The sequence below is a fragment of the Pelodiscus sinensis genome, chromosome 9 (genome assembly GCF_052426305.1).
Source record: "Pelodiscus sinensis isolate ZL-2025 chromosome 9, ASM5242630v1, whole genome shotgun sequence".
Classification (NCBI taxonomy): Eukaryota; Metazoa; Chordata; order Testudines; family Trionychidae; genus Pelodiscus; species Pelodiscus sinensis.
The window spans coordinates 29804463-29826637 of NC_143060.1; the positions used below are offsets into that span (position 1 = coordinate 29804463).

The following is a 22175-nucleotide window of genomic DNA, read 5'->3' on the forward strand; positions in this document are numbered from 1 at the left end:
AAGTGGTCAGGGTTCATCTTGTTTAGCTTGACATGTTTTGTTTATATTACAAAATTTAGTTTGAGAGGTAGAGATTTTTGGTTGGTCAGTGACTGTGGTTGGACTGGGGGAGGGGAACTGTTAGAGCAATAAAGGAGAGTTTATGAATGGAAGGACAATTGAGAGAAGCACAATGATAGGGATAGTGGGGCAGGACATCTGAACAGTCGCTGAACTGTAGGAGGGGCAGGATTAAGGAGAAATAAGTAACCAGCAAATGGAGAAGAATCACCAAATTCTAGTTTCTCTCTCTTTCCCTCCACATCCAAGATTGGCCTCCCCATTTGTGTCTGCTCCAGGTTCCTGAGATGCAAGAGATGTAAGTGGTTGGAGATGTCTCTCCAACCCCTCGGCAGTTCTCCCCTTTTTCAAAAGTTGGAGTTGTCTTAGTCTTTAAAGTGCTACCAATAGTCCTGTATTTTGTTTCAGAATTTTGTGGGGGATGGAGTGGGGGAAAACACAGTTTCCTCCCCTCTTCTCATCTCTTTTGGATACTGTCCTTTGGAGTAGCTCTACCTGCTAGGACCTCAGCTGGCCCTAACCCTGATGATATACAAGTCTACCAAAAAAAAAAAAAAGGGGGCAAAGTTTGACTACTTACTCACCCTGACACTTACATTTACGAAAATCAGTTCTCATGGGGGGAAATAGAAGCAATACTTTATACCTCCCAAATAGCATGGCATCAGATTACCATTAATATTTATTTGGTTTTGGATTTTAAGCCGCATGGTTCCATTTACTACAGAATATGCATATTTTTTCTGGTCATTTTTTTCAGGGAATTGTTGGAGCAAATCATTCAATTAGCATCCTACATAACTGCACTAAAACCAAATCTCACCCACTTGTTCTAGTGGACATTTTTTAGACTGTGACTGAAACAATGAGAAAAAGGAGATTCCCAGGACTTGTCATAGGCCAAGATAGCCAGTTTCAAGATTTTCCAACAATAAATTAAGGAAGCCTTTCTAGTATATAAAGCGTCTGAGACCATCCAAAGCACTGTCAAGGAGTTCAGTCCCATTTCTAATGTGAAGGTTGATAGGAATATACTAGAGCTTATACTAGTTAATTACTGTCTACAGATAGAAAAAGGATGGTGCTGAATGCAACGTTTTGTGTGGTAGCATGGCCCTGTTCAGTGAAGCTCAATACGTGTTTCGTGATTGCCTGAGAGGAATAGAAAAGCTACTTTCTCAGTCTCTGACCAGAATGCATGATAAGGCTCGGTGTCAAAAAGGGCAAGATGGGGCTCACAGCAATTATGGCAGAGGCATACTGGTTTCCTTGACAACCAGATTGAGGATTCTATGTGATTTATTATTTACCACTTCAAACCCTCGTTCTGTGATTTAATTAGGGAGAAGGATTTCCATAAGTCCAGTCCCTTCCAAATTTGAATACCCCAACACTATTGTTATGACTACACTGCAACTATCCAAAATTGATGTTGCTCTGAAACAGCTACAAATTAGGCTCAGCATTTAGCTTTGTAGAAATTTAGGCAGGTTGCTTAGACAACAATTAACTGAATTTCAAAAGATATTATGCTGGTGATGACTTGTTAATCTATACTTACTAACATGGATAGTAGACAATTGTGCTTACTCTCTCTCCCCTCCCCCAGTTTTTTTCAAGCACTTTGGCTTGCAACAAGTGACACTACTCAATCTTCTTCAGATACCTAGAAAAACGAAATAGTTTCTGCCTTCACCCAGATTCTTTCTCCGGTTTTTCAGTTTGTTGTGTTATGTTATTTTCTATTTGCTTAAGTATTGCAATGATTCTTCAGCCACCCTTAATAAATAGATGTGTTTCTTAACATTACTTTTTTCTCAAGGTAGACACTTTTGTCATCTGAACAAGAACTCGGTATGTTCTGGAGAAAAAATGCAGTTACTTGTACAGTCAATCAGAGGTTTTATAAACACAGTTAAATATGGATTTCTGATTACTTCAAGTGTTTTTCAGATATGTATTTCTTGAATTGAAATGTTAAACCAAATTGTGATGTATGGTACATTTTCTCTGTTGTAAATTTAAATAAAAATTTCATGATCTATTCAGACTTAATCATTTATATAAGATATAGTTTTATTCAGCTATCACTGGAAAGCTTCTATCATTGTATGTTGAGGCCGAAATCTATCCCAATCAACGATAATGTAATGACTTGCAATGGCTTAGTTCTGAGGATGTCCAAATGTGTGCTGTTTTTCTAATTAGGGGGATGTCATTTTACATTTTTGTTTTCACTAAGCATTTTGTTTACATCTTTTAGCCATCCTACTTGTGATTTCCTAAATTAAGCAAGGGTCCAACATGGGCCAAAAATTGGGGCTGGAATGCAGGGTTGTGGTGCAAATGATTCAAGATGTGGCACTTTTCCCTTCATAAGGGCAAATCTAAAGCCCACAAAGGACTGGTTTAAACTAGGGATGTAAAGTGTTAACTGGTTACCTGCTAGGCATTACCTTCCTGCCGTGCTTACTGGAATAACCAGCTAACCAGTGTGCTGCTACAACCTGGCTGAGCCCACCATTTTAAACAGGCTGGAGCACCTGCTCCGGCTTCCTGCTTGAGGGGGGACGGGGAAGAAGTGTGAGCATGCATGCATCCCTGGGGCTGCTTCTTGCTTGAGGAAATGGGCCTGGGCCTGGGCCTGCCCCACAGAGCTGGAGCTGGGCAGCCAGTACATGTGGTGTGCTGGGGCCCAGGCTGTGCTGTGCTGCTTCCGACGGGCCCCTTCCCCTTTGCCCAAGCCCTGGAGCCGCAGCCTGCAGACAAAGAGCTGGGCCAGACAGGGAAGAGACTCTCCTCCTCCCCTCTCCTCCTCCCCCTCCCCCCCCAACTCTTCCCAGCACTGCTCTTGGGGGGCTCCAGAGTTGCTACCCTGCTGATGAGTGTGCACTTTCCTTTACTCCCCACTTCTTTGCCTCATTCCCCAACTAGCTATTTGTCTGCAGTCTCACCTTGGGTATGTCTACACTACAAAGTTAGTTCGAACTAACGGACGTTAGTTCGAACTAACTTTAATAGGCGCTACACTAGCGCTCCGCTAGTTCGAATTTAATTCGAACTAGCGGAGCGCTACACTAGCGCTAGTTCGAACTAGCTAGTTCGAATTAAGGGGTGTGTAGCCCCTTAATTCGAACTAGTGGGAGGCTAGCCCTCCCCAGGTTTCCCTGGTGGCCACTCTGGCCAACACCAGGGAAACTCTATGCCCCCCTCCCGGCCCCGGACCTCTTAAAGGGGCACGGGCTGGCTACGGTGCCCGTGCCAGGTGCAAGCCTGCCAGCACCCAGCCAGCAGACCCTGCACCTGGCACGGATCGAGCCACCCACCTGATGCCCCCCAGCCCTCCCCCTCTTCCTGGGACCAGGCTGGCGGCTCCCGGGAGCTTGCCCGGGACCGCAAGAGGCAGGCACCCGCCTGGGCTAGTGCGGACATCGTGGACCTCGTCCACGACCTCCGCACTAGGCACAGGAAATTGGCCCGCTAGGGCAGGAGAGCTGCCAGCCTGGCCACCCAGGAGCAGGTGTGCATGAAAATCAAGGTGGTCCACTGAGACCCCCGACCCTGAGCCCTGAGCTTACAATGGCCGTCCTGGGTCAGACCAAAGGTCCATCTAGCCCAGTAGCCTGTCTACCGACAGCGGCTAACCCTAGGGACCCTGGAGAGGATGGACCGAAGACAGTGACCAAGCCATTTGTCTCGTGCCATCCCTTTCCAGCCTTCCACAAACCTTTGGCAGGGACACCACTCCTACCCCCTGGCTAATAGCACTCCATGGACCTAACCTCCATGACTTGATGTAACTTCCCTTTAAACTCTGTTCTAGTTCTAGCCTTCACAGCCTCCTGCAGCAAGGAGTTCCACAGGTTGACTCTTTGCTTTGTGAAGAACAACTTTATGTTACTAGTTTGAAGCCTGCTACCCATTCCTTTCCTTTGGTGTCCTCTAGTCCTTCTTTATGGGAACTAATGAAGAACTTTTCTGTATGCACCCTCTCCTGCTTTTAGAGACCTCATCCTGTCCCCCCTCCGTCTCCTCTTTTCTAAGCTGAAAAGTCCCAGTCTCTTTAGCCTCTCTTCATATGGGACCTGTTCCCAACCCCTGATCATTTTAGTTGCCCTCCCCTCTCCCAGCCTCTCTCTTCCCCTTTCCCACCTCCTTTTCCCTGTCTCCCCCAGTTTCGTTCAATAAAGACAGATTCCATTTTTGAACACAATTGTCCTTTATTTTGTACATCAAGAAGAGGGGCTAGGGAAGGGTAAGTGGAAGGAGGTGAGGGAGGAATGGGGTACGAGCCCCCTATGGGGAGGACTGGACTGGCTCTGAGGGCTTCTGGGGGTGGAAGCTCTCCTGCAGCCCCCCAATTGCCCCCTCTCCCCAGATGGCAGCCTGCAGCAAGTGCAGCCGGTCTGATGGCCGAGTGCTGTGATGTGCCCAGTGTGGGTACTCCGGGCACTCCAAGCCAGGACTGCTTTGCAAGCGGGACACCCCTGAGAACTGTCTGTCCGGGGTGGGGGTCGGGACCCTTTAAGCACAGCCCTCGGCTAACCTGAGACAGCATCTCCATGCTCTAAGTCCTCCTCTGATGCCCTGCCGGCACTGCTTATCAGCTATTGGCTACACGCTTCTTAAAAGTTAGGTGTTAACATATGCAAACAGTTTCTCTTTCTAGTCTGTTGAAATGCATGTTTGTTCCAGTTACTTTCTAATATAAATAATGCTAATTTATGGAATTTCTGTCCCGTGCAATCGTAAGAGAAAATACTTTGACTGTGTCTTGGGTATTTAAGGTGGCTATTTTGGGGTCCCTTCTCATCTGAGGCTGTCCATGCTAATGCTCAGCTAAGAGCTGAGAGCAGTTTCTGTACTTTCTCATTACCATAGTCATTGACTAGCCTGGAAAAAGAGATTTTTGTGGTTTAAGATACAGGACTTGAATTCCTATTTTTCTGATTTAAATTACTTAATTTCTCTTCATTCAGTTCACTGTCAAGAAGGCTATGGAGCTTGGACACATGGCTGCAGTACCTCTGTAGCTGGTTAATGCTACATTGAACGATGTCTGATTTCCCCTTACCCCAGTATTTTCTGAAAGATACAGAGTAATTGTTTCATACAAAGTATCGTCAGAAAAGATTATTTAGTCTGCCAGTCTGACCCTAGACATTTTCCAAGATTACTCAGTACTCATTCTGTTTTTGGTAACATCTAAAGTGACTGTGCTTTTGCCATAAACAACATTTTTCAAATTGTTTTGCTTGTTTTAAAAATGCATACACTTGGCAATCAGTATGCTCATTGGACTCTTGCTGCTTGATATTTTCAAGATTGCACTGGCTGCTGGCCCTACTTCCGGGGATTATAGAATAGTTGAGTAACTGATAAGAATTCATGAGATTATTCAACTATTCAGTTAACTGATGTTTAACATCCCTGGTGCATGGTCATAATCTTTCTTTTTTTAAAAAATGTGACTGCACAATCATTGTTTGGAACTTATTTAGTTACGGTTTGGGTTATTTTAAAACTTGAGAAAACAAAGATATTTTGCCTTTGTCCAACTGTCAACTCAGCAGAGGCTTTTCAATGTTGCTTATGAACATTTTTTGTTTTTTTTTCTCTTTACCAACCTAATGGTTAGCTGAAGTTCCCATATAAATAGGACTGGTTGAGAGAATCTGAAGTATAAATGTTTACCAAGAAATTATATTTTAAAGCAAATACAAAAATTGCAAGATATTTGTGTTCTTCTACCAACATCCTGTGTGGAAGAAGCAATTCAGCAGGAACTCCTGTTGACACCATTTGTGCGGCTTTCCTCCCTGTCTGAGCCATTACTTAGGTTGTTCCAAACTGAACAGCTTCTCTTTTTAGACAGGTAGCATGTTCAGTTAAATGCACAAACAGTGGGGAATAAGCCCTGTGACACTGATTGACAAGACACCTTCTGGCCGATTTGCTTTGAGAAGCTTTGAAGATGCAATGTATTTAAGTGGTAAAGTAAAAAATAGGTGCCCCCTTCAGCAGATCTAGTGCCTATGAAGTGAAGAAAAAGAAAGGAGACTCTTGCCACCTAGGAATAGGCACCAAACTGGCAAAAACAAGGTCGTGTCATGGATGGATGAATGCAAGTTCTGGATGGGATCATTCTAAACCTAGAAGACAAAGTTCTTCCCTCAGATCCATGCAAGTCCCTTTCAAATAAATGGTGGATGTGCATGCATCTGAGCATAAAACTTGTCCCAGCGTGAGGACTGAAACCTCATAAGCCTATTTGCCATGTGATATTGAGTGTTTCATCTTTAGTTCACATGATTCCTATGCACAACAAGTTAACAGTTATCAGAAATTGTCTGTGTCAAGTGCCTGGTTTGGTAGGTTTTATTAAATTAATCGATAGTTTCAATCAAATTACAGTCCAGCAGCATTCAGGGGCACACAGTGTTGTGTTAATTAGCACCATGGTGGCAGTCACAGCAGGGAGGTGACGGATTAAATGGGCATAAAGGCTGGTCTTTCTGTTTACCCATAATAGTGATCCCTTCAGAATATGGTTGAGGCATGCAAGAGTAGGATAGGGAAGCTTGCACTGCCACTGTCCATGCTGTACTTGTTCTGGATGATTAGAGGACTTCAGTTTACAGTGCTGTCAATCCAGCACTCTTTTCTCCTGCTGTTCTAAAGAAAGAAAAACTTAAGTCCGCTGCCATGGAAAGCCAATTTTTTGGCCCTCTTGAATAAAGAGAGAGGGCTGCCTATAAGAATTTAAATGAGGTATCCACACTAGTTAAGCATATGCAGAAAGGACTGACACACAGTTCCAATAAAGAAATGGGTTCCACTGCCCAGCGGAATTCAGGCTGACCTGAAAAAAAAATAAATCCAATAACAACAAACATGTTTTGGGTAATAGAGCTTCATAGGGTCATTTTGAGAACTACAGTGGAAAGGAAATTATGAAAGGAAGATTCTAGTACAGGCAGTACTAGTCGGATCCGCACTTACGAACGGGGCTTTCTCGCCCTGGAGTTCGCAGGCAGTGGGACCGCCCAGAGCACAGCGGTCCCGCCACCTCGACCTCCGGGGCGAGAAAAGCTGCTCCGGGTGCCTCTTGTCTGCTGGGGACCTCTGGTCTGCTGGGAACACCCGGAGCAAAGCCGCAGCGGTGGCGGGGTCCCAGCTAGTGTGTCCCCTCCCCCCAGCAGACCAGGCTTTTGTTGTGGACCCTGGGGTAGAGCAGCTGGGGTGCTGCCGGGTTGGTCCTGCAGGGACTACCTGGCAGCCCAGCTGTTCTGTCCCAGGCTCGAGATTCAGCCGCTGTTGAAACTGATCAGGCTGATTCCAGGAAGCTGGGGGCAGAGCAATTCTGCCTCCAGCTTCCTGTAGTCAGCCCCTGGTCAGTTTCGGCAGCAGCGGCTGAATCTTGAGCCAGTTCCGACTTACATACAAATTCAACTTAAGAACAAACCTATTAGACCCTATCTTGTACGTAACCCGGGGACTGCCTGTATTCTCACGTGAAGCTGGAAGCTAGAATTCAGTATCTCCAACTGTGCTATTCGTTTATGTATATACAAAATAACTGTACAATTACAAAATTGCCAACTGTTGCGTACAGCAAACTTTTTAATACAGTACAACTTAACAAACATTTTCCAATTTTTAAATGACTTTTACACTTAATATTAAAATAATTCCATTTTCAGCCCTTTAATCTAGGAGTTTGTTGAGAAAAGCTATCATTAATTACTTAATGTTTGTAAAGTGCTTTGAATGTGAAAATTGCTAAGTGCACATTATTGTTTTAAAAGAGACAAGGCTTCCAGATTTGGTAGAGTGGGATTGTAAAATAAATATGGGGTCAGATGACTTGTTCATTACTAATTACCAGTGACTTGTTCAGTCATTACTAATTGTCCAACGCTGCACTCTTGTACTCATGTCAGTAGCCCCTACTTATTAGAGTAATTCACGGAAATAGAGCTATTGCTTGAATGCCAGAGTACAGGCAACTCATTTGGGTATGGGTATCAAAGATCAGGTAACATACTGGGATTTCTATTCATTTTGTTAAAGTTCAAATGATAAATATGCCTTATATAATTCCCTCAAAATTATGCAGTTTATAATTTTAACAGGTAAAAAACTGAATACTTTACATTTAGTTTGACAATTAACATTGAATTTTCAGCAATGAATAATACATTCCCTCTAGATGCAGTTTTAGATACATTCCTTTGTTTTGTCTCTGTTGTGAAAACATTCTCTATATGAAGATGATGGCAGGACAACCAATTTTAAAAACGGGTCATTTTCTGCATATTTTTATCCAGGTTGGAACAGCTGGCTGTTGTCTACAGTGGCATTGATTCACACTGTTAACATTTTATCTAGTGGATTTCAGTGAAATGAGAGCTGAGTACAGTGAACTCCAGACCTCTGAGTAGTATCAGAAGCTCTTATTGTGCCTATGTAATCTTTTAATAGACATACTTGCCCGAACGATTTTTTCCTTCAAAGCTAGAATTAGATTGCAGACTTTGTCATTTAAATTGCCTATATCTTTGTGGTATTTGCTATTGCAAAGAATGATCTGTTGACCAGTATTGGATAATTTAGAAGCTGTTTAACCAAATAATGTACTTGTCTGTATAGAATCTACAGAACTATGAATACAAAAAACAAACAAACAAAAATGGGAGGAAAGACCTGCCCTTCATGGTGGTTTTGGAGACAGAGAAGAATTTCTGGATTTTTAGGGTTTTATGCAGGACTTTGCAAATGCTTTGTTGAGCCCACGCTAGGAATTCTCACAACACAACACAACACAACACACACACTAAGAAGTAGGGACAGTGATTTTAAACACATGGTTCACACATCTTTGCTTTTCTATAGAATGCAGAATTATAAAATATTCTCATCCCAGTTTATCCTGTTTTGATGGGATAATAAAACCTTCTCATCAAGGTTTGTATTTGTTTAACAGATATTGTTGAGATTCTGCTCAACATGAATCACTGTGTTTTGTGTAGAACTTGAATAATATTTCATGATTTGGTAAAATAAAGACTGTGAAAGAAACAACTGTGAACATGCTGCTTAAAAAGATGTAATCTTTTCTAAAGACCTTTCCATAAGAGCCAAGTTAACTAACACACACCGACATCATTCATAGTACCTTCAATGACTGCACTCTTTTGCCTGCAATAATTTTGTATTTTCAGGAATATTTACTATTGGTTTAAGTTTTGCAAAGGTTCCTTGCTTTTATCAGCAAGTATTGCTCATGATAGCCAGTTGTGAAAACAGGCTCTTTTCTGGCCAGGCCTCGTGCGCATAGTCTTCCTAGCCCAAGTTTACCTTCCCCTCAAACCAAAAATCCTGCACTATGTGAGTTAAAATCAGTAAAAACCAGGAGTAAGACACCAGGCAGGTAAAGGGTTTACAAAGTTTGCACCACTCTAGGGCCATCTCACCCCCTCCCCTTCCCCCTCAGCCTGTCACTAGGCAGACTGAATCTGTCAAGCCTATCACAACTAGGCGTGGGAAAGCTCTTGCTCTCTCTATAAAACAACTTTCCCTCCTGCATGCAGTTGAGGGTTCCCGAACATTTGGAAGGCAGAACACGAGCCAGGTTCTGAGGGCTGATCACCCGAGGACCCCCTCCCGCTCACCGAATCTACCGAATCTTTTGCGGAGCGTAACGAATAACGAATATGCTGTTGTCTCTGTTGTCTCTTGTATGTCTGATAAATGTGAGTATTGCTGTGTAAAGTTAGTTAAAGGTTTGATAAATAATAGTGTTAAGAGTAAGTAAGTTAGAAGTTTGTTAAATAGTATAGTTAGGAGTTTAAATAGATGTTAAACCTCATAAGTGAAATTAATGTAAATATAACTGATAAAAATCCCTGGGCTGTTATTGATAATTACTTAGACTTAGAGAAACCCCAGGGCATTTTCCTCTATTGTATTGCAGTTTGTTTGTTGTTACTGTTAATAGTTATCTGGCGCCCACGCATGTAAAAAGTTGATAAATAAAAAGTTATAGTTAAAAGCATTTCAATAAAAGTTAAAAATACTCAATACAAGGCTGCCTATTTCTGCACCTCTCTGGGGCTGGCCACATTCTCGAACCTTCCATTTTACCTCCAACACCAGTGTTATTCATTTCTTTTTCTTTGCATGGGGAAACATTCCAAGGTGTTTTGTTTCATTACGTTAATATTGGCAACTCAAAAGGATTGTAGGCTGTGCAGGGGTTTACCAACTCGGGGTCATGGCTTGTAAGGGCAAGCTGCTAGATGGCCACAAGACACTTTGTTTACCTGAGCCTCCACTGGTACAGGCAATCGCAGCTCCCATTGACCACAGATACCTGTGCCTGGCCACTGGGAACTGCAGGAAGCATTGCAGACCGAGACACCCCCAGTTTTCCCCATGAGAGCTCCAGCCGAGGAGCATCCACAGGGATGCCAGACCACAGATAGTGCCAGACTATCGAACCCTGGACCACAGAGGTCGAACCTGTATAATGAATACACTCAACTTCACTTAGCAAGTAAAACATACAAATATGTTTGCCATGAGAATTGTGTATAAGTTGTGTTCAGTATGAGAGAAACTTTGTTCTTTTTCTCATTAAGCATTTTTCTCTTACCTATTTTAGAAGAAAAATATGATCAGAGGTAGGGATGTAAAAATGCAGTTAAAAATGTAACCATGTAGCTTCTATAAATCACAGTGGTTACAGCCACTGTGGGCTCTGCTGTATAAAGCTTATTTAAGTTTTATACTGCAGAGCCTGCAGCGAAGCCTCCCAGAAGCAAGACCGGCAGGGACTGCCTCCGACAGGAATTGCTCCAGTGGGCCCCCTGGGGCTGGAGCCGTCTCCTGCATGGGTTGGGTGGAGAGCTGCTCCAGCCTCTTCCTTTTACTTCCCTAATTGGAGGTTGTATATGCTTCAGTTGGCAATAGGCTGCTACTTGAGTTAGTGTTTAGGTTGTACTTGCAGTCACAGCCTCAGCACAATATAAGTCCGTGGTGGGCAACATGTGACTCCTGGGCATGCAACCACTGGGGCTCCACGTGTGGTCCAATGATACCTTGGCTCTGGGAAGGAGGGGGAGGAATGGGGACAGAGCATGAATCAGGAAATTCATGGCCTTATGAAAGTGCTGGGAGGAAGGGGAAGGAGAAGATAAGTCCAGGGCTACAGTGCATGAGAGGTGCATGCAGATGGGATGGGGTGGGAAGTAGACTGAGAAACTATGGGGCCACAGGTGGAACCCCCAGTAGGCCACAGACTGCTGCAGCCCACTGATGTAAAGGAGGGCTACTCATGCCACCGACCCACTATTCGTGGTTGCCCATCCCTGGTATTGGTCCTTGTCAGTTGGCTAGCATTATGCTTTCTTTGACCTTAGACAGTATACACGGTATCATCTATGACAGGGCTAGCCTTAAAGCAATTAGCAAAAACACAAGGAAACTTTATTTGCAATCTCACAAAATAGTTTGAAAGTGGTATTGTAAACCATGTTCATCAAGGCAGCAGACTGAATGAAGATTCTTTAGTAAACAGGGTGTTCAAAATATTAATAGCTGGAAGTGTACCTGAAGCCTAAAGTTGCTAGTGACAATAGTAATTATTGGCAGAATAGTAGCATACTTACTTGTAAAAAGCTTTGAAATGATGCAAAACTCTGGTCTTTCAAATTTCTATCTTGTAGCATTTTATCAGGAGTTATCTCCTGAATGTGAATATATTTCAGTCCTAAGTCACTGCACCTGTTGCTAAGAGGTATTTATTCCAATCATTCACCCAAAGCACAGTGCGTTATTGCTTGACATTTTATAGCACTGGGGAAAAAAAAGCTGTCTTTTCAAAATCATTTGTTCAGAGAGGAGAAAATGGAGCAAAACAGTTCATTTTACCCTAAGCACTGCTATTTGGCAGTGTTCACATTTGCACGGCACAAAGCTGCAATATTGATTTTTCACTCACAAGACCTCCCACTACTTCTTTCTTCGATTGTCAGGGTTGCAAGATGGATTGAATTACACTTTGCTTGTTGAAATGTTTTTTTTTTTTTTTGTTGATAAAAAATATAAATGAAGCTTGGAATAAAGATCACATCAGCTTTGTTACAGGACTTCAAACTTTTTTGCTTACTGCTTTCTTTATGGTAGTAGTGATATAAAAATTCCACAGAGGGATCTCCTGGTCTAATGCACTGCTTTACTGCCTTCTGTCTCTGCAAAACAGCATCCTATAACATAATCTGAGGAGTGTCCTCTATTGCCCGAGGAATGACCTAATGTTAGCTTGTCTAATATTTTGAAATGTTAGCCCAAATATAGAGCAATGCATGTAGGAAGTAGGAGAGAAAATCTAGGTCAGTATACAGTTAGTGAAATCCATTGGCACTTTCCTTAGATATATGATTTGCAGCAAGCTAATGTCAGTACTTACAGGATTCACCATAGTTGCTATCATAAGTATAAATGAGGTAACCATCTGTATTCCTCATAGATAATGCATCCCTGTAACATGGAAGAATCTGATCTGATTCTGGAAACTCAGACTTACTGTGCTTTTGGCCACGCTCTTCCAGCTACTTTAACTTCCCTCAAAAAGCAAGATGTTTCCCAGCCATCTAAGGCTCCTCTACAAACAGTTAGGAGGAGGCCACAGGAAAAATCTCAGCAGAGATGGAATTAAGTAACTCCTCCTTTCATGCTGGATTATTTCAATTTCAGAGTCACAGAATGCAGGAATGGCAACTGTTGGCAGCACTATTGCTAGTTCTGGCATGGCTGAGGCAACAGTAGTTAGTTTGGAGGAGTTAGTTTGGAGGGATGTACAATCCTGGCTAATGAGTTAACTGGTTAAATGTTACATCTGCCTAGAGTATAACTGGTTAACTGACAAAAGTGGGGAGCCCAGGTTGGGGACAACTCCAGCCCACCTGGTGCTGGGGCTGATGCGGACTCTGTCCGCTCCCAGCCTTTGATGGCTCTCAGCTCCCAGCCCGAGCAGTTCCTGCCTGCAGGGTGCCCAGGCTCCCTGTGGACAGGGGCTGCTCTGCAGACAAGAATAGCCCCTGTCCACAGTGGCCAGCCCCCTGCCCCCCATTTACTACTTAATCAGAACCGGTAGGCATTACCCATTTAGGGTGATGCTTACCAGTTAATTGAGTAACCCATTAAACCTTTCACATCCTTAGTTGCTATATGCATCTGGGGGGATCCCTTTCTTCTGCCCATTCTGCATCCTCAGGGGATGCAGAATGTGGTAATTATTAGGGATGTCAACATGATTAACTGATAAGATTGGTCTTATTGGTTAATCTTATTGACTACATGTATCTCCCCTGCCCCGTGCTGCCTTTGTATCTCATCATCCCCTGCCAGCACTGCTACCTCGGATAGAGAGGCATCAGTGTGGAGGTTGGGGGGAGGGCCGCAGTGTGGAGTGCCAGGAAGGAGCCGGTCCACAAGGGGAACCAGTTTAAAAACCAGCTCCCCTTGAGGAGACTGGCTGCTTGTCACTCCATGCTGCTGCCTCTGATACAGAGGCAGTAGCACAGGATGGCAACAGTCCCTGTCTGTGGAGGGTCCGAACTCTCCATGTACAGAGACCACTGCGGGGGAGGGGTGGAGGAGGTTCACCTGCTGCGGTGCAGAATCAGACATGGGTACAATTGCAGTGTGGGATGCATTGTGCTGGCCGCTGCTTGGTCAAGTGGGAGTTTAGTTCCATTCTTTCACAAATCAGGAAGTGCAGTCAATTAGGCAATACCTATCATTGTCACTATGCCCTAATGCAGAAGTGGGCAATAATTTTGAAGGGGGGAGGGGCTTCAAAAGTTTTCAAAGTGGCCTCGGACAGAAAGGGTGGAGCCTTTAGAAACAAGTGAAAGGGCTTGTTCCTCCCCTGTGACTCCTAGGCTACTCAGCAGGGCCAGGAGCTGTGAGCCCTTTCAATTGCTTCTATTTAAAGAGCTCGTGCTTTAGCAGCCACATATGTAAAAACAGTAGCTTTTCAGTGCAAAGGGCTGAAAACTTCACTTTGTAACTTTTTTTTAAATTAAAGGTCAGAATTTGTAGCATACAGAAAAAACCACCAGGCGATTTTGAAATTCTGAAAACGTTTCTTCACTCTGATTTTCTCTTATTCCCGGCAATACCTAATTATTTATCTTGTATACTGCTTGGAAAAGGCAGACCAATTGCACCAATTCAATATGCATTTAATTTCTCTGGGAAATATACAGATATCTTAAAGAAGTTTTGCAATTAAGGTAATATGATGAGAATTCCAAAAGCTACATTCTGTTAACATGATAAAAAAAAAAATCTGTAATGGTTTGTGCAGGCGCGCTGACATGGATGGAGCAAGGGGAGGGGTCATTGTTCTGGGTCCTGGTAATTGTAGAGGAGGAGCAACAACGGCCAGAGCCCCAGGTGCTCTAAATTCCCATTAGAGTGCCATGTGGCATGGTCCACAGAGCTCTGAAAGCTGCTGAGTGAGGGAGGGCTGGAGCAATGAGTTCAGGGTGTCGCTGAGGACAGTCTGCTCCAGCCCCGCCTCGACTGTCGGAGGCCTAATCCCTTCCACAAGAATGGAGCCGCTTCTCCCTTCCCTCATGCACTTTGCCCAGAGGCTCCGCAAGTCTGTTGCGCTCCCGCCACCCTCCCAAGGTTGCATTGCTTTCCTCTTCTTGAGCATGGGATAGAAACTGTAACACCCATATATATGCCGGAGAATATTTTTCTTTTGCCATTTTTCTCATTGTTTTAATTTGATTCCTTTTTTTTTTTAAAGGTTTCAGCCGAGCAGCATTACCATTTGGTTTGGTTAGGAGGGAACTGTCTTGTGAGGGCTACTCCATTGACCTTCGGTGTCCAGGAAGTGATGTCATTATGATAGAGAGTGCTAATTATGGACGGACAGATGACAAGATTTGTGATGCTGACCCTTTCCAGATGGAAAATACAGAATGCTTCCTCCCAGATGCCTACAAAATTATGACACAAAGGTAAAATACATTTACTGTGTTCCAAGGCTAAGAAGTGTATTACAGAAAAAGTGTACCACACAATTAATTTAGGCATGTATATATACTGATTTGCATTTCGTCTAATGGAAAAATTATTCAATATCCTTAATACTTTTTGCCTAATAATACTACAAAGAAATTAAAGCCAGCTACTAGCACGTGACTTCTTTTCTTTCCATCTTTTTTTTTTTTTTTTTTTTTGTTTTCCCCCCCCCCCCCCCCCTCTCCCCCCCCTCCAGAATAATGAGAGCTGGTTGTTTTTTTTAAACCAGGGAAAACTGAGAAAGCAGGAAGGTGATGACAAGGAGAGTGAAACATTTCACTTTTTAAAAGTGTCACTGTATCCTCATCTTTCAGGAGGTCAAACTGTGCTCAAAAAGTATTCAAATGGCTGCTGCACGTTAAAGCAATGCCTGTGTAAGTTAAATGCTTGCTATCAATACGATCAATAACTAACCCTCTGCTCACCTTCAATACATCTCAAACTAAAATCACTGTACACTCAGGTCAGTTATTTGGATAGGATGTAGCTATTGTCCTCGTAGAGGATAAAACAACTTTGTCTTGCTCAGCAGTTGTTGCTATCATTCCAGTGTTTCAGCAAGCAACTTGTTACTTTCAGGGTATGAGATGTAGCAACAATAAAAAGGGACTTACTGTACAAAAGCATCAGAGAGAGTGCATCTGCACTGAAGTTTTACACAAATTCTCCTGCTGTAGTCTAATACTTGTGCAGATCAGCCAGTGCACACAACTGTCGAAGTGCTACTGTAAATTGGTCATGGGCGTTTTTACTGCTCTGAGACTGGATTGAGACCACCAGGAAAAACTGCTTTTTAAGTGCTCAGGTGATATCTACATATGATTAACATTATCATTTTTATTATATAAAATGCAAAAAATCATGTCTAGTCAAATAATCATATTTTAAAAGACAAATGAGTAAGAATTGGTTAGGATTGATATGATTTTCCCCACTTAAAAAATAACACCCTCAGTTTTCTGGAAGGGGGAACAACCAGAAAAAGGTGGAGAGAATCTAGAAACCTGCACCCTTGAGATTTGATGAAGTCAGGTGCATAGTATATAATGCTTTATATTATTATATGATAAAAGGCATGTTTTCTGTAAGTTATGCCTACAAATATAGTCATCGAATCTCCAGTCTACTTATTCATCACTTTCTTATCTTCCTTTCTACACAAGTACACATTTATCAATTTATTTTGTATTTCAGTACATAGCCTATTTTGAAGCTTTTCCACAGCTTTTTTCCCATTCTTTTCAAACCTTTTGATATAACTAACTGTAACAACAGCCTATAGATATAGAATTACAGTAGAAATCTGGATCTTCAATTTGAAATGCTAAAAGAATATTAAGGAATTTAGGATTATGTTTCAACTGATGGCTTTTTTTGTATTTGTGGTCAGTAGTGGAAAGATTCCATAGCTAATCATGGCCAAGTTAATAGAAAGATCCAAGAAGTTCTCTGAATCAGTTTGAATTCTTTTGTTGTGGTTCTAGTTCATAGTCAAATAGATCAACCCAGATTTCCATTGAAACTGTAGCAGCAGTGTCATCAGCCTGAGTCTTCATCTGTCACGTCCCTTCTAAACCACTTATAACTGCTTTGTAATTGTAGTGCTTCTCTGCAGAGTTCCTTGTTGTGTAAAATATGTGTTGTTCTTTGATCAAAGTCCTCTTTATGCTCAATGCAATTTTCAGGATTATGGCAGTTGGATGCAAATATAAATACACAGTCTTCCTGAAAGTTTCATTTAAGTGTCACCGAGAAGTAAGCAGATCAGTCCTCCTTTTTCAGTCAATGCATCACAAACCTTTTGGTGGTTGCAGACATATTTTTGAACTTTCACAATCTCAGAACTGGGTTAGGTTTTGATTTGTATCTCAACTGCAAAAAAATAATGTGTGTCATGCATCAGAGGTTTAGGTTCTTTGCATCTGAGAAATTTTAATCTTTTTTCAGTTGTTAAAACTTGTCGTTTAACTAAGCAAATGAACAAGAACACATGTTACGTTTTTCTTTACTTTCTTGGCTGAAATTTCTAGATTTTTTTGCTTGAATGTTTTATGGTTTTCCTTTTCAGACAGAGTAGCAATTACATTTAATAGGAATACACTTTCCCCTTGTCTTCCGATATTGTCTTAACATTGCTCTATTTATGCTCTATAAAAAAAAGGTTGCAATTTTTATCAAGTCTTCACCTTTCAGGTGTCTACAATGGCATAATCAGTGATTGATCTTAGTCATTTTAGAGTCTTAAAGATGAATTGGTGCTGGTCATAAATAAAGTGTATTTTGAAGAGGTGTTGTATGTCCTAAAACATACACCTGTTTTTATTACAGCTGATTTTTGATGATAACAATGGTATTAAGAATAGGAATGTGAAAGGGTTTAAGGGTGATGCTTACCGGATCCAGTTAATTGATGCCTGTGGCAGAGAGGAGAAGGGGCACATCCCCCTTTAATTGGTTAGCTGGTTAAACATCACATTTAACCAGTTAATCTATTAAACAGGATTTTACATCCCTAACTGGGAATCATCAGACTAATCAGTGTACTACTTTCTTAACTTATTAGAAAAAAGCTTAAGTCAATTTTACTTCAGTTCAATAAGAAATCAATTTTCTGAGTCTTTTGAGATGAGCAATAAGTCTTTCCATCTTACTATTTAAGTGAGACAGTATTTTCTTTTTACTCCAGAAAAGTTTTCATTATTACTGTTTCTGTTTTCATTATTACTTCAGTCCATTCAGCTACTTACTGCTACTTGCAACTTTTTAGCAGGCAAAGTCGTATAAATTTGTAGAATGTTTGCTAATTATTCGATGCTAACCAAGTGTTAGCAGTATTGATCAACAGTTTTATCTTTTACTACAAACATAATAAGAAAGACCTACTGAAAACGGAAGATTGAAAAATATCATGAGCTGTCCAATTTAGTGTAGAACTGTAATACTGGAAGTCAGGCCCATTTTCTGGAAGCTTCTGGATTCTAACAAACCAAGTCTGTTTACATTAACATTTCCTTTCCTTCAGCATCCAGTGTTCATTGATACTACCTCCATGCAGGTGGGAATGTACATTTTAACCAGTTAAGGTTAACCTGTGGAGTTTGGAGCAACTGTCCGCCTGCCATGGGCAGGGGGCTGCTCCAGGCCCGTGGGGGCCTATTGCAGATCAGGGCTGCTCCAACTGGGACTCGGGAGCAGCCACTATCCATGGTGGGCTCAGGTGGGGGTGAGAGGGCTTGTTCCAGCACAGCGTGAGATGGGGTTGTTGCAGCTGGACTGGAGTTAGGGTTGCCAGATGGTTTCAACAAAAATACCGGACATACTTGACATTACATCACAATCTACATTACATCTTATTTAGAAAATACTGAACATTTATATTTTCTCATTTATATTTTCTCAATTTGTTTCCCCAAACAGAAAGCTCAAATACTGGACTGTCAAAAGTGGACACCTGGCAACCGTAGCTGGAGTGCTCCAGTGCTCCCCCCTTTTAGCCTCTCTTCTCCCCCCCCCCCCATTAGTTAATCAGTTAAACAATATGTTTAATCAGTTAACCAGTTAAACAGGATTTTACATCCCTAGTTCCTCATCATTTGGCTTGAAGTATTTTTTGTTCACTGTTTTGAAATTAGATCCCAGTGACTCTAGTATAAAATCTTTCACATACAGGTTACAGTAGAATCTTAGAGTTAAGAAAACCATGGGAAAGATGGTTGTTATTAACTCTGAAATGTTAGTAACTGAACAAAATTATATGGTCATTCAAAAGTTTGAAATTGAACATTGAATTAATATAGCATTGGCACTTTACTACACAGAAGAAAATTGCTGCTTTTAATCATCTTAATTTAAATGAAACAAGCACAGAAACAATTTACATACCTTGTCAATTTTTTTAAACTTTTCTTTTTTTAGTTGTTTACATTTAACACATTTAAATCAGATGATTTTGCGGAAAAACTTGCCAGTCTAGACACAGCCTAGATGTGTTCAGTTTCATCGATCTATTGATCGATAGATGTGTGTGTATAATATAATCACTTAGCACTAGTTCCAAGCCATGTGGGATTTTTATGTGTAGAAACAATCAGGATTAGTTGATACTTTTTAACTGCACAAGCCTCCCTGGCACCCCCTCTCTCTAGAGAAATGTACTATGTTCCCATAGATTTTTCTTTACATTTTAAAAAAATGAACTAATAAGGTTATACTCACAGTGAGTCTCAGGATAAGCACTTCCTTGCTTATGAGATGTCCTGTGTGCAGCTGAAGCCAGTAACTCTTGTGATACTTTGAACTTGACATGAATAGCTAACATTGTTCCTTGTGGACAAATTGGTGGCTTGAAAATTTACTTTAATCTGACTTTTAAAAAAATCCACTTAGAAGTCAGTGTTAGAAGAATAAAGATAGTTTGAGTTATTTTCAGACTGCATGTTCACCTGTGAAGACTTTCTTCCTTTCCCGCACTGTCAGTTTCAAAGCCTAACTTTACAGATACTGAAAAACTGCAGATGAACACTTCCAAATTATGTTGAGGGAAGCACTGAAGATTTCAAGGGTACTCCTGCTTGCTTTGTTTTCAGTTTTTATAACTTTAAACAATAACATTTAAAATATTTGTAAATAAATAAACATTTTTTTTAAAATTTGGCATCCTGTAATAAGCCAAATACCATTTGAATGTGTTTGGTTGTTCAGAGACACACATTTTTTTATATTGGGAGCATTTTGTTTTCAAGTATCGATGGAATACATTAACATAAGCCAGGTAAAAATAAAATACAATAGAACACAATAAAATAAGGGGCCTGTTTTGGTAATTCTTTATGAATAATATTAGATAGTTGATGTGAATTTTCCCACTTATATTTTGAAAAGAATTCCTAGAGGATGATACATACAAGCACTAAGCAAAACCCTGATGAATATTAATAAAGAGATTTGTGTGGTGCAAATCTGTTGGTATGCTATTTCATGTACCACATGACTTTCTTTAAAATTTTAGATCCTTGAGGAGGTAAAATTTCTGCAGTGAGGAGTAATAAAAAGAAAGTTGCAAGTTAGTACCTCTGGGTTCCAAACCCATCTCTACAACTGTCTTGATCTAAGGCCCTGGTGTCCAACACACTAGCCACATGTAGCTATTTGGCTGGTTGTGTGTGGCCAGTTCGCACTATAGTGACTACTGCTTCAGAACTAGTTGGACACCACGGATCTAAGGTCTATACTAGATCCAGCAGGTCGGCTTAAGGTATGCAACTCTTTCTGGAGTCAGCTAACCTTAAACCGAGCTTGGTCTGTCTTCAGTGGGTTGATGAGAGCAAATGGTCTTATCAGCTTCCCTTACTCCTCATGCATCGAGGAATACCGGCACCAACCAGGGGCACCTTCAGTGCTTGTTTTAGTGGGCCCTTACTAGACTCGCTAAATCGAATGCCAGAAGATTGATTTCCAGTGCACTAAGTGGAGATGTGACCTAAGTCATTTAACCATTTTTTTACCTGGTAGAATTAATATGAAATGAAACTAAAGAGCATAAAAGAAAATTTGTCATGACTGCCTCTCACAGACCTGACAGTTCATTTAGGGTGTGGCTACACTTCCACCTCATTGCAGGAGGAATAACGGTAGTTCGAATTAGGAACTACCTAGCCCGTGCCACGTGTAGCCGCGGGCAGGGAGTTCGAACTACCGGGCATTTAAAAATGGCAGTGCCCGGGAACATGCAAATAAAGCCCGGGATATTTTAATCCCGGGCTTCATTTGCAAGTTTGAATGACTACATTAGCCACCCTAGTTCGAACTAGGGTGGCAAGTGTAGACATACCCTTCGAGAGGCAAACAAATTTTAGTGCCCGAACAAAAGGGTATTTATCACACAGCCATAATAGCCTGTTTATATTTTAAAAAGTGATTGTAGAAAAGACACTATATTAATTTTGAACTGCACCCAAAAAGTGAGCATTTCATTTCCATTGTTAATAATATTGGCAGGGCTCGACAAACAATACAGTCTACTCGCCCATGGCGAGTAGATTTCAGCCGCGCACCCTGTTCATTTGCGGTGCGCGCATGCGCATTGCAGCTCTTGTGCATGTTCAGTATGGGGCTGGCGAGCGATTTTCGCCGCCGTTCGTCAAGCCCTGAATATTGGGCTCCCTGGGCCAGACTTCCGTTCACTTCAAGACTCCCAAACACCTCTCTGGCAGTGTAAATGGGCCTTAAAGTAAATTCCACTTGAACCCACTTATGGTCCCTTTATACGCCCAGAATGGTATAAAAAGGACATTAACATTAATAAGAACCCGTGCCAATTTGATTTATTTTTGTAATGATTTAGAAAAGTATATAATAAAAAAAAGTGAGGCAACGAAAGCTGTATCATCCTTAGTAGATGTGCTCTCTGTTTGACCATTTCACTTTTAAAAGTACACATATACATCTACAATTAGTCTATTTTTAGAAAAAATCTTCATAAATGAAAGAAGTTGAAGCAAAATTAATTTTATTAAAGTAGTGTTTCAATGAGTTTACTATTAAATCCGTGAAAGTAAATGACATGCAGCTCATTTGCAAATGTGTTATGAGAAAATGAATACAAAATAAATGAAGGGTTTCCCTATACAGCAAGTTGAAGTGTGCACTAGCATGCTTCGATATAACTCCCTCCTTGTGTATGCTGCTGGAGAAATACGAAAGGTATCTAGTAAAGTTTTGCATTATCTAAATCTAGAGAAGAGGTGGGAAACCAGAGGCCCAGGTGGCCAGATGTGGCTCCTGGCTTGCCTGGATCTGGCCCCAAGGCTCAGGGCTCTCCACCAGCATTGAAGATCCTGCACTAGTACTCCACCCTCCCCCCCACGGGGCTGGGGAATCTACTATCCTGGACCTCCGAGGCTCTGGCGTGCGAGGGGAATGTGGGGAATGTCTTTCTGCTTCTCCGTCAAGGGCCTTGTCAATGAGGTGTTTTTTTTTTTCTTTTTTCTTCTCACTTATGTGCGACCACC

The 22175-nt window shown here is 41.7% G+C and overlaps 1 protein-coding gene across 15 annotated transcripts in view; it reads left to right on the forward strand.

The window, feature by feature from the left end:
• Nucleotides 1-22175, forward strand: part of ADGRL2 (adhesion G protein-coupled receptor L2) — a 538071-nt gene that overhangs the window by 424881 nt on the left and 91015 nt on the right. For all 15 annotated transcript variants that reach the window (XR_012905938.2, XM_075936335.2, XM_075936334.2 and 12 more), the window contains one exon: nucleotides 14888-15101. Coding sequence is in view for 14 of the 15 variants with exons in the window: in XM_075936335.2 (XP_075792450.1) it covers nucleotides 14888-15101 (214 nt within the window). In the remaining variant the exon portion in view is untranslated. The remainder of the gene's footprint in view (nucleotides 1-14887; nucleotides 15102-22175) is intronic.